The following is a 13,642-nucleotide window of genomic DNA, read 5'->3' on the forward strand; positions in this document are numbered from 1 at the left end:
TTTCTTCTATTTCTTTGCACTGTTCATTTAAGAAGGCATTCTTATCTCTTCTAGCTATTCTTTGGAATTCTGCATTCAATTGGGTGTATCTTTCTCTTTCTCCCTTGCCTTTTGCTTCCCTTCTTTCCTCAGCTATTTGTAAAGCTTCCTCAGTCAGCCATTTTGCTTTCTTGCATTTCTTTTTCTTAGGGATGGTTTTAGTTGCTACCTCTTGTACAATCTTGCGAACCTCCGCCCATAGTTCTTCAGGCACTCTGTCTATCAGATCTAATTCCTTAAATCTATTTGTCACCTCTACTGTATATTCATCAGGGATGTGATTTAGGTCATACCTGAGTGGCCTAGTGCTTTTCCCTACTTTCTTCAATTTAAGCCTAAATTTTATTCATTCATTTATTTATTTATTTTAAAATTTCTATGGCGCCCCATTCGCCAAAGCCTCGGGGCGGCTTACAAAACAAGAAGCTCATGATCTGAGTCACAGTCAGCTCCTGGTCTAGTTTTTATTGACTGTATACAGCTTCTGCATCTTTGGCTGCAGAGCACATAGTCAATTTGATTTCTGTGTTAACCGTCTGGTGATGTCCATGTGTAGGATACTGACTAGCGTATTTGAAAACAAAGGTAAGAAATCATTTCATGAACAGGGATATGATCTGTATTACTTAAGTGTCCTTGAACTCCCCAGTTACTTTTAGGTGAGGCCTGCAAATAGGTGCAGAAATATGAATGTGTAAGTCCTCCTTCCAAACTGTAACAGAGTTTGAGCACATGCAACTGCATCTTCACAAATGTATCCCCTTACCCTTGTTTCATCTTCCTCACCCTTTGTCACATTCTACACATCTATCTTGTATCTAAATCCAAAATCAGGTTTTGTAGAGACCTCCATTTGCTTATATTACTTTGTAAAGCGTTGCATTACTTGTTAGGCATATAATTTAGCATAAATCCTTGGTGGACATACCAAATAAATTCACCTCTAGGTTCTAATGTTACCCATAATGAACAAAAAGAGAACAAAGACACAGCAAAGCATCCAGCCAACTCTCAACAGATAGGCAGTGGGGGCAGGGGTGGAAGGGGGAGAGCCTATATATGAATTCTGTATTGCTCTGGGGCAATCACAAAAGCAGACAATCAAAAAGCTACTGTTAGCCAGAGATAGCAACTTCTTATCAGATATCTGCAAAGTAACTGCTAACTGCAAGAGACTCATCATTCCTATCACACTGTTATATTCTTTAGAGAAATCAGTATCCATGATGGGGTCATGTGTCAGCATTAATAGATGTAAGGTCTACGCACCATCTCTGAGAAAGAATAAGACACAAATAGGATGCAAGGAGGTGAAATTACGCCCCCTCCCTGCACTGCCCATTTTGCTGTTGTTCATGCTCTTTGCTTTCTGAAGCATTGCGTTTTGAGTCACACTTGTGTCGTATTGTTTTCTATATGGCAAGACTCTGAAATATGGATCAGTAGTCCTTGATGCCGAGATCAGAAAACCTTGGAATATTGCTGTGGCAACCATGGCTAGAGTGGGTGGTTACTATACAAGTGAAGGAGCAAAGAGAGATCCACAGAAAATTATGGCTTTCAGAAAATATGCTTATTTTTCACACTTTAGAAGCACACTTCTAAAAATGAAAAAATTCCAGATGAATTTTGCAGCATATTTTTAGACCCACCTGGTTTTTTACCAAGGGTACCAGATCTTCAGGGATATTGCCCAGTGGATAAGCTCGACCTGCCAAACAGCAACTGCAAAGACAAAAAAAGAAACACATCACAACATCCAACCTGGTTCACATGCAGCAACTAACTATGGCTTCAGCAACCCACAGTTAGTCAGGGCTGCACAGAAGCAACTGAGCACCTCACCCCACCAAATCATAGCATTGGTTAAACAGCATGCATTGACACTACATGCGAATAAAGACAGTGCTACAAAGAACAACCCATGCACTATACAAGCCGAAGCATACTTGGAAAGGGTTCCTTCTTTGCCTAGGCACCTACTCCATAAAAGGGGAACTCTATTCTACTGTAGAACAGAATATTCCATTGTACTGTATCCCCCAACAGTAATTCAGCATTCTATGCTTACCAAGTACACTCAGGGCAGTTTCCAATGTGACATGCGTTCTAATATAGATGGCTACCACTTGCCTTCTCAGAAACCTGACAGAAATGTTTTCTCAGGACTCTGCTCACAAACAGCCACAAGGATGGCACTTGGCTTGTTCAACTGATTATCAGAACCTTTGCAAGCTACCTGATGGACAATTTTCCTGTGGTTAGTGTACGTGAGCAGTGTTGCCATAATGACTATGTGACTTCTTAGTTTTTACAGTGCTGTTTTTTCTACTGATAGGACCCCAACCAAATTATGCTTAATGTTATATAATCACAAGCTTCTAGGGATATTGACAGGGCCAGTGGATTTCTTTGCTCACATTTACCAGGCTGCTGGATTATATTGCTACAGAAAGTGCAACACAATTAACTATATCAAATTCTGGAAGCATCATACCTTATATAGACAAGAAGTTTGTTGCCCATAATGACTTGCTCATCTAAGAAAATTAAAAAAGAGGCTTTGTATTATCTTTGATGTACTGAGAGTCTTAAATTGGGGAGGACAACCTATCAAATACTACACATCAAGTAACCATCCAAAAATGGATTGAAAGGTTTCAAAATGTCACTGCAGCAGAAAAAAACAATAAAAGTACTTATCAAACATTGTATACCTGAGAGAGACTTTCCAGCACTGAGTGGATGAGCAATGACCTTGAACAATTTCTGAAATAAAGTTGAACGGAGAGGGAGAAATGCAAAAAGTTAAGATAGAAGTTGCCATTTTTATGGGTTTTAATTCTTGACAGTGCGGACTATAAAATATGTATACCAATGGGTTTGGCAATAATATAGAAAGCCTTCAAAAAGACAGACAGACCTCCAAAAGAGCACATTTAGCCAACACAGAGCAGCCTTCTCCAACCTGGTGGCCCCCAGTTATGTTGAACCAAAGGTCTTGCTAGTTGGGGATTATGGTAATTGTGGACCAATATTTTGGAGGGCTGCAGGTTGGAGAAGGCTGGTATAGAGAGTGCAGCTACGGTGTAAAGAGGTGCTTCTACTTTGGATATTTTTATTTGAAATGTTGCAAATAACATTAGCACTGAAGAATCACATTGAAGGAACCATTTCACATAAGAGGTATCTCCATACAAGGGAGAGTCTCCTCCATGCGGAAAACATTCAGAATCTTACAAGCAGGCCATTATATAGGAGGAATCACAGTTTGTATCTGAGGATTGCAGCTTAGCCTACGAAGATTGCTACATGCTGCTTGTCAGCCTCTTTCTTTTACGGGAAAGGCAACACCCTATTTGTCTTCCAGCTAGATGCAAGAGCAGCATGTGGCAACACTAAATAAGCTGCACTGAAATCCTCAAGGGGGACCAGTAAGAAATTAGTTGGTTTCAAGCTGAAAGGCTAACTCTTCCCTACCCAATTCTGGCCATGGGGAAGGAAGCTCTCCTCCCCTGTTCCATGCTGTTGCCTATGCAGAGTCATATCTGACAGAGCAAGATATTCCAATTAAATGCAAGGACTGGTGTGGGAGCTGTTTCCAATATACGAAAGGTAAAAACCAGGAAAGCTATCATCTAGCCTGCAGCAGGGCATGTAGATCTAACACACTCTCCAACTGAAAATCAATTCCAACAGGTGCACACCCCATGTTCACAAGCACAGTATCTTATGGAATGAGGTGGGTTTCATGCAATTTTTAGCACAGAAATTACTTTGTAAAGGAAAAGTGCATTATATTATTTGTTTTTCGGCGCCAGGCGAAGACCTTTTTATTTAAGCAGCATTTTAAATGTTAATATTATTGAATTTTATCTGGCCAGGGTGGCTTATTTTATATTGTATGTTTGTATTTTATTCTAATGTTTACATTTTTAATTTATGATTATAATTATTTAATTTATTGTTGTAAGCCGCCCCGAGGCTTCGGCGAATGGGGCGGCATAAAAATGTTTTAATAAAATAAATAAAATAAAAATATATGAAGTGGCCCTTTGTTGCCAGCCATACGTCTAGGGCTTATCGGAAAATCGGCTCATAGAGACTCTCCCATGCTGTAGTAGTTGCTGCTGTAATTTAGGACAGTTTAAGTATTAATTTACAGGCAGGAAAGTGTTGATTAAACTATCAGTTCACACACACAGGTAGCTTACCATCACTGAAATAACATACTTATGTGAAGAGTGATTTGGTACCAGGAACATTCATCTAAATTAGATGCAGTCCAGTGAAATTCCCATTGTCCTGATACCCCAAATGCCAGATTCTTTTTTTTTTAAATTGTCATTGAAATTTGTCAGCACACCAGTGCAGAAACTAACTGAAGACAAACTTATCTTGAACACAGTAAACTGCATAACCTGTTGATTCCTGACACCCTGCTCTGAGGGTCTCAGGGGGAAACCAACTCCAAGACTGCCCAAAGTTGCCTAGCCCCAATCTATATGAAATTCAATTGGTGAATAAGTATAATTAACACTATATAAACTTTCATGCCACTTATTTTCTACCCAGAGAGGAAATAATGAACTTAGCAATGGTGTTATTGTATTTTTGGGTTACATTTTGCCTGTAACAAAATGTCAATGCACTTACGTATCAGTAGCTGGCATTATTGACATGTCTCTACTTTTACCTGGATTTTCTCTCAAAACTCTTCTGCAGGCTATAGTTTAATACTGAACTCTCTGCCCTGCTGCCAAGAGTGGTAGAATTTAGTTGAGTCATACCACATTATCAGCATTCTATTAGTCCTATAATCTGCCCGAACAATGAAAGTAAAATCTGCAATGGTATCATCTGTGCTCACATAGTTTCAAACAATTCATCAGACAAGAACCACAACAAACAAAGAAGAATAAAAGGAAGCAATCTTAATTATAGGTTCTCTGTACACGCTGTTTACTTGCTACTTTCTAGGCAGAAATCTCAATAGGCTGCTTTTGTTTTGAATGCATACGGGATCACCCCATCCACTGACAAACTGATAAGCAAACAAATGTTCTGTCTGCTTGAACACAGAATCTATTCCTGAAAGTGAGTGGGGAAAGTTTTGAGTAAGTAGTTCAAAATAAACATAGTACAACCCAGCCACCTCATTCCATTTTCCCTGGCTGATGAAATTCAGCAAGGAGAAAGGGTGTGTGTGAACCTGAGACTCTTACTAGACTGAAACAGTTCCTCAAAAAGTAACAAGAGACAAGAAAAGGAAGATTTAATATGTTATGCTGTTGGGAAGTGACATCAGAAAACCTCATGTCCTTGAGTCCTTTTTAGAAGGCTATTCTATAACATCTGTTTATTGCACTATGCTGGTAGCTTCAGCAGCAATTAAGACATTATACAGCAGTTTGCATTCTAGCATCTAATTCAATACTTGCATTTGCAAATGTTTCAGTTGTTACAAAAAATGACTGCTTGTTCTTCATTTGAACAAAATGTTGATTATTGTCATGTATCTTATGAGCAGCTACCTCCTTATTAAATAGGTTGTTCTGGGTTATAAAACTCTGTTCATTGTCATTGTCAAATGCAGAATAGTTATTTAATTGGTCTGAAACAAGGACTGCTCCATCTTTGTCAAAGGACAAATGCTTGAAAATTATTCATGAGCTCAGAACAGCTCTGCATTTAGAGAACGAATAGCTCATGGTTGTGGTATTAGGTAACAGCTACTTGTTCAGAACAAATAGGATTTGCCATTAAAATGTGGAATTTAACAACTTGAGAAATATTCAGGCTTTATAATGTGTCATCTAACAAATGAGATTTATTTGCTGATGAGCATACTCAGTATATGGTTCAATCTTCCTACCTCCATTGGAGTAATAAAGTCATTCATTCCACTATTATAGACATAGATCATTGCATCATATAGACGGTTTTCCCAACACATGAGGACAACCTAAGAATAAAAGATTTGAGACATTCAGATGTGCTAAACAGTATGAGCAGGTAGCTTCCAAGTGCACATTCTATCTGCAAATATGAACTCATTCATCAATATTCAATTATACACAGAATTGAAATTGCTTTTCTTATTCCAGGGACAGTTAATGGTTAGTTATTTTGTTTAAACATGTATTTATAGGCACCCATAACTGCCGAGGCCTTCCTAGGCGGCTATTTTAGCAAAGGTAAGACAGAAATCTGGTGAGAATGTTCTAGCTTTCATGCCCTGAGCAGGGGGCTGGACAAGATCGTCTCCAAGGCCTCTAACCCTATTTAAAACTTTCATCTTCTTTGCAACAACATTTCCATCATAATTGGTTAAAGCCTATACATATTGTAACAAATCCTGAGGCCCCGTTCTTCATAAGACACTAATCATTTGATTATGACCGCAAATCAGCCTAAACTACCAATTGAGATTAATCTGGGTAAAGGAGTGGATCAAGGTAGAAGACCTAAGATGACTTGTTTAAGAAAATGCTTCCAAATACAGGGGTACAGAGTTGAGTCTATTCAGCACAATGCAACATATAAACTTTAAAGATGTCATGTTAGCCATTAAGTAAAGACCATAAATACAAGCAATAGAATGAGATGTTCACAAAAAATTAAAAAAAATGCAGGATACAAATGATCACCTGTTGGATGTCTAGGCTGGTGATATCCATATGCACAATACAAGCCTCCATGTTTGCCATTAAATTCTTATCTTGAAAGTGCAGCAGCAAATCTTTCATAATTTGAGCCGTGATTCCCACCAATTTATCACTTAAAATGTATGGTTCAAGACACTCCAGAAAGACACCCTTTGCCACAGAATTTTCACTCATCTTGTCATACATCTGGCTAAACAACAGATCCCTGGAAGAAAAAAGACAAGGGATTACAAGATTTATTACTGCAAATGCCTGTTTGGAGATAGTTATAGTGAATTTTTAAACATACCCAAAAAAAGAAAATACTCCTCAAGAACATCCATTCAGTCACTTGTGATTGCACATATAAGCCATTTGCTCATACTCAGACAGGAAATACAGAGATGCTTCCCCTAAAGCCAGTAGGTTATATGATCTCACTTTTCTTCTGAGACACTACTGTGCCCAGTTAAGGCAGCCTGCAGGATTAGCATAAATTGTAGTCCTGAGGCACTAGGTATGGCAAACCTCTTGAATTCATTTGGTAGACTGTCACATTCTCACTTACATCCGCAGAAGCAGAAGACAGTAATCAACAATAACAGGGACCATATCCTGTGGAAAGATGACACAGAAAATGTTGCTAATAATTCACAAGTTCTGCTAGATACCATATTATCACTATGGCCTGTATCCCAAAATGAAGGATGAGCTTTATGTTGTAACATACAGCTCAAAGATTGGGAAACTGCTATTTCTTGCATGTTATCCCAAGATAGACAGACTGTTGGGGCTCTCTCCTGAATTTTTATAGGCCAGAGAGGTTTAACTCTTGTATTTCCCCCAGCAAAATCATGTGATGCCTAAGAAAAGCATAACAGTACCCTAGGTAGGGGGGAAAAAAGATTCAGAGGCTTGATTTTTCTTTTGAAATAATTCTTAAAGTTCAGAAATAACAGCAAGAAATTAAGTAGCAACAGCTGTTTTGAAAAGATAAAAGAAACCACTCTGAAATATTGTACCTGAAAATGCTGCTCCATAATTTGGATTTTACCATGTTCAGGACATTTCTTCATAGTTCGATCAGCATAATGGATAAGGATTTCAACCATCTGCAAGGAAGAAAAGTTAGCAGGGCTAGGAAATGTCTGTAATGTACAGGGAAGAGCCTTATGATCATGAAACTAGATGAAATAGACTCATAAGTTCTCATGGGGGACCCTTGCTCCATCCCCCAGATTTGCCCAATCCCTTCTTATCTAACTCCCACTCCTCCCCAGGACCTAAACGATATAATGCAACTCCATTAGGTTCTATGCAAAAGATTAGAAAAGGGCTATACAGGCAAATTTGAGAGATGGGGAATGCAGCCTCCTAAAAATCCCCCGCTTGGAGATTTGGTTCTCATTTCACTTGGCAATATGCCCCTACTGCCTCTTTCTACCTCTGCAGGCATGTAGGATGGCTGCATGTGATGGCAGTTCAGTGCTCTGAAGGATCTTCTTACAAAGGCAAATGCAGTCAGTCTCTGAAACTTTTGTACAGGACCTCCAGTGCGCACAGCCCACTGTGTCTGCTAGAGGGGTCTAACAAGAATGAGAGAAGGAGTTTGTTTTCAGAACCCTCAGATTAGCTTGGAAAATGGAGGGTTCTTCTGGTATTGGAGAAAAAGCCCCAGACACTGTCAGAATCACACCAAGGTGCCCAAATTGACTTTGCTGCCCTTCCCACACAGTTTGCTTGCAGAGTGTGTGCACAGTTCTACCACAAAAAAATACTGGTAACAACACTGTAATATTTTGCAAACACCCCTAGAGCAACTATAATGACTTTATTTTTAAGAGTTGTAGCACTGCTGGAGTTTTAAGTTTTGAAATAGGAATCCAATGCTACTACATATCCAATTTTTAAATAGACCTAGAGAGTTTCCAAATATAACACTATGTTTTTATAGCAATTGTAGGGGGGTGGAGATGAAACAGAAGTCATCACAAAGCACTGTCATTCTCCCTACCTGCCAAAAGCTGTTCTGATCTTTATAAGTGAAGGATATTCTACTTTCTCACATTAGGAATAGTTTGGCATGATTACTGGGTAATTTAGAGCTTCATTTGTATCATTTATAAAGTTGTAGCCATATGGATAATGGTTAATTGTTAAGGCTATGTCTGCATGGATGGCAAATTTGGCTTTTAATCTTTTGACTTTACATTTTCAGTCCCACATATATACATATCTGTGTCAATTTGAATAAAGACAACATTTTGTTCATGCTTCCCATAAAAAAATGCAATTCAACATCTGATAAGATAAACTCACTCTGTCTGCAACAACAGCCTTCCGTTTGCATTCATCCCCAGACAATCCTGTTAAAAGGGATACAAACAGAATATTTATTATTACATTTCTAAACCACCCATTAATGGATGTTCTTTAGGCAAATGAAACTTTTTTCAAGATTAGAGCATAATCTTTTTCTCACTTCTGATAATCTAAAACAAAATTTTATTGTCTGTTCTACCTACAAAAACTCCAATCTGAAAATAAAACTAAAAGACAGTGTGAAAAGCATAACTACCCCATATATGAAAGAATTCAATATAGGCATTGAATATTAATAAGCATTAATATCAATATTACTATTTTAAAGTATTAAGCATAATATTACTCAAGCAAATCTAAAATAAGAATTTGCCACTTCTAACCTGATTGAGATAGGTGTTTTTTACTCATAAAATGCATCTTTTAAAGCTACCACACAAACTCAGTGAATGCATTGCATGCTAGCCCACTGTCAGCAAAGCTGGAGTGAGTTAGTTGAACAACCCACGGTGTACCAAAGAAATGATTTGACTCACCATGGGCGGTTTGTCTCCTTCCCCCACAATCGTCTCACACGTAACCCAGTGGTTCCCTGCAACAGGACTAACTTGTCTCTCCTTCTCTGCAACAATTATGTGCTGTATTTAGCTTGCTGCAGCTTTTGTCTAATTATCCTTCTTTTTCCCAAAGATTATCAAGACACTTGGCTTCTGTAATACCCGTTTGGCAGCTACTGATAGCCCAACAAAAAGCACTTGTGATAATGGCAGTAAAGGCAGCAAAGCAGTGCCGACTCTCTCCAGTACGGCTTAGGGATGTGTGGGGTGGCTAGCACTGCAGGGTACCCACAGCAAGACAGGCAAGAGCTAACCGGAAACTTTGCTGCTCTGGCCCAGCTGCTCATTATGGGATTAGTTGGCTGGATTCAGATGACTCGACATCTCATCATGGGAACCATAACGTCTCCAACAATCCATAGGCTGTCAAAGTGGTTTGTCTGCAAACAAACAAGCCACCCTGTGGGAATTAGCCTGGGTTCACATGACACAAAAACACATTGTGCAGAACACCAAGGCTTCTTATACACCAGTGCTGAAGAACACACCAGCTTGGCACAGTTAACCATTGTCAGCATGATAAGCCACTGCTTTGATGATCTGCTGGCTATTGCTTATTAGATTACTTATCTTGTGCACTTTAATGATAAATTACTTTGAACTGTGAACCATTCATTTATCACTTGCACCTACAAAATGCATTCTAAAAGAACCTTCCAGCGATTTCCAAACACAGTAACAAGTACATCTGTTGAGTAACAGGCCCAAGGGTCTTTCTAAAATTTTATATCACATCTTAATTGGCTTTAAAGTGGAATGTCATACAATTTTCACTTCAGATTTAAAGTTCAGATAGCAGATAAATATGTTCACAGTGATTCTTCTACATTACTTATTATCTGTTTCCACAGGTATGACATTATCTGTCATTTTTGTTTAGGCACTGTCTTTTATGTTCCTTTTTGTGCTATGATGTCTTTTGAGAACAAAGGTGGTATTGCACGGTTTTTCCAAGATCTGACTTACAGAATGCTAAAGTGGAATTAGATGAGTGTATGGAGGATAGAGTTATTGGTGGCTACAAGCCATGATGGCAAACTGGAATCTCCATGCTGAGAAGGAATATGCCTCTAAAGGCTAGTTGACAGGAGGAAAACAGTGGGGAAAGGAGGCTTCTGCTCTCACCCGCTGCTTGTAGGCTACCCAAAAGCATGTGGCTGGCCCCTTCCTGCAGGGAACAGCATGCTAAGAATACTTGGGCTAGTCGGAACCAGCAAGACAGTTACTATGAGACTCATGAGGAAACCTTGCAGGCAAAAAGCTACTGCTATGTCTATTTGTCTTACAATCCTTTTTGTTCTTACTTTAAATTTGTGTTATTGTGTATTTTGACAAGAGGCCAAACTTGGATTGGACTTTGGTACAGCCCTGGGTGCCCAAATCAAGGCTGGCAGGTGGTGGGGGCTCTGGAAAACAGGTCACTCTCCACACCTGGGCCAGCACCGGGGCTTTTGCTACTCAGTGCAGCATCCTCTATTTCTTCTAATTTTAACATCATCTTACAGCCAAGGAGCAGCGAACTAGGCATGCTCAAAATTACAAATGCTAATTTTATTATTTTGCTCTTCTGTGTGTGTTAGCATCAGGGCAGCAAGACAGCTTACTCCATTTTATTCCTGTTGTCACAATGGTGCTACGGTTTGTGTGAGCTCAAGTATGTGCAGTTTCACATTATAGAACACTACTGTTTTTAATTAGGGCTGGCCAACACTATAAGGATGCAGAATTAATATTAAAGCATGAAATGGTAGTTGGGGGAGAAGAGAAATGTTATTTGTGTGCTTCTGAACTCACAGTCATCTAAAGGCAAAGGGAGTATAAAACTATTAAGTTCAGGGTCTAAAATCATCAGGCTTCATTGCTGATTTTGACCCCAGTGTAAGCGGTTAAAACACAACACAACCAGTTTGAACAGTGTTTGTTTTTTAGCTGGTTACATGCTGATTTGTTTAGATACAATATTTAAACACACTTGCCTACAACAGCCTTGGCTTTCCCTTCATGAAAAGACCAAGCAAGAGCCAGTGCTTCATTAAGGCAATCTTGTTTCAGAAGGTGATCTATTCTCTAAAGTCAGAAGCACAAGGGGAACAATAGTTACAGATTATACTAGACATGCAGATAAATGCAATTCAAGTCACACCAATAATCTACAGTTAAGGATTAAACATAGAATAGAAATGATTGTGGCTTACACGGATTTTTTTTAAATAAATTTTATTTATTTAGAAAATTTGTAGGCCATCCATCACTGTCATTTCTGGATGGCTTACAACATTATTTCAAATCCTCAATAAAATAAATTAACTATTCCACAACAGAGCATAAAACTAACCTATTTAAAATAAATTAAATACAATTAAAATTACTTTATGTTAAAATATTGGTTAAATAAAAAGGTCTTGACCTGGCGCCAGAAAGCATATAATGATGGCGCCAGGCGGACCTCTATAAAGAATAACTATCACCACCCAACCCATGCGGGCACAATTGATTTCAGTTTACTCATGCACACAAAAAATACCAGGTCCACATAGATAGCAATTTGAAAAGGATTTGAATTATGACATCTAGACAGACACCCTCATATCAAACAGCAATCAACAACTTGCCAAGTTTGACAAAGACACTGCCTGATCACACAGTTAGCAAAGACTGATTTATATTATTTTTAAAAATTCATCCTATCCAGCTTTTCTGTCAAGATTTCTCAGAGTGGCTTAAAATTAAACTGTCTAAAATCATATATGAAAATCAGCTGAACGTACATTGAGCTGCAAAGAAGCAGCAGCAACATCAGTTCAGTAAAAGTACATTCATACTATTTGCCATCAAGCTGTCCTTCTGGAAAAACATTTAATAATGCAGACTGATGATACGAAAGCATGATATATTCTTACTAGCAGAAGGCTGTCCAGCAGGCATGTTGCACTGCATCATGAACCAAACCATTTGTTATAAACAGAAAGCAAACAACAGAGCCTCCCTTTAGACAGAAATGCTTTAGTATGTTGTTTTGGCAAAAACACCAATGTTTTCTGTCAATAATCTGTAGATTTAAGAATGTGAATCTTGCATTCTATTCATAAAGCTATGAAGCTAAGCAATTCACTGAACACATGCCTTCTTTTATGACATACCTCTCTCCAGCTTCTCAGTGTCATCACATGAACAGACTGAAAGCAAAAGAAGCAAAAGGGTAAGCAACAGGGTTGATGTTTAAGTGCCTATAAGCAGTGATGATGAATTGTCTTATTAATAGGTCTAACAAAGAACAGAAACAAGTGATACAAATAACTTAGCCAGACTTACCTTTGTACCTAAATAAAAGATTTGACCACCACAGTTGCTGATCGACTGATAGCAAGCCTTCTCCCCGACCAGTGCCTGTAGAAAATGGTACATTTTGATTTAGTGAAGGGGTAAAGCACTAGCATTTTTATTAGTCAGCATCTGTGCAAGGAGAAATACTGAGCAATGCAAATTTATCTCAAGCCAGAAAACCCACTAGTTCTCTCTAGCCCTGAATTTGTCACTTTCATTATTTTTTTTTTTTTTTTTTGGATTTAGATCCTGCCTTTTTCCTACAAAGGGCTCAAGGCAGCTTACATCATTCTCCTCCTCCATCTTATCCCCACAACAACAACCCTGTGAGGTAGGTTGGGCTGAGAGACTGTAACTGGCCCAAAGTCACCCAGCTGGCTCCATGGCTGAGTGGGGACTCGAACCCAGGTCGTCTGGGTCCCAGTCCCATGCTCTTAACCACTACGCCACACTGGCTCTCAGTGTAAAGGCAAATCAGGTCATTCAATCACTTAATAGTTCCCTGTGCTGTACTAGAAAATGGTTAACACAATCAAACAGTTACAGTGAGATGGAATGTATAAGTAGGGGGAATTTTTCAAATAAGATATATTTATCTTGTAATTTGCAGTGCAGAAACTTGAACATCTGAAGTATGTTCATGTTTACCAAATGAGTGAAAGAGAACAAAACTGTAGCTGCTATGTTTCATCA

The 13,642-nt window shown here is 38.7% G+C and overlaps 1 protein-coding gene across 3 annotated transcripts in view; it reads right to left on the bottom strand.

The window, feature by feature from the left end:
* VPS8 (VPS8 subunit of CORVET complex) overlaps nt 1-13,642 on the bottom strand; it is a 99,850-nt gene that overhangs the window by 60,360 nt on the left and 25,848 nt on the right. For all 3 annotated transcript variants that reach the window (XM_044434735.1, XM_044434743.1, XM_044434725.1), the window contains exons 16-26: nt 12,938-13,012; nt 12,766-12,801; nt 11,602-11,692; nt 9,006-9,052; nt 7,709-7,798; nt 7,255-7,301; nt 6,690-6,912; nt 5,915-6,004; nt 2,757-2,808; nt 2,537-2,579; nt 1,692-1,764 (exon numbers count right to left, since the gene is read on the bottom strand). In XM_044434735.1, the coding sequence (XP_044290670.1) occupies nt 1,692-1,764; nt 2,537-2,579; nt 2,757-2,808; nt 5,915-6,004; nt 6,690-6,912; nt 7,255-7,301; nt 7,709-7,798; nt 9,006-9,052; nt 11,602-11,692; nt 12,766-12,801; nt 12,938-13,012 (867 nt within the window). The remainder of the gene's footprint in view (nt 1-1,691; nt 1,765-2,536; nt 2,580-2,756; nt 2,809-5,914; nt 6,005-6,689; nt 6,913-7,254; nt 7,302-7,708; nt 7,799-9,005; nt 9,053-11,601; nt 11,693-12,765; nt 12,802-12,937; nt 13,013-13,642) is intronic.

The sequence above is a fragment of the Varanus komodoensis genome, unplaced genomic scaffold (genome assembly GCF_004798865.1).
Source record: "Varanus komodoensis strain SLA01 unplaced genomic scaffold, ASM479886v1 scaffold1, whole genome shotgun sequence".
Taxonomy (NCBI): Eukaryota; Metazoa; Chordata; class Lepidosauria; order Squamata; family Varanidae; genus Varanus; species Varanus komodoensis.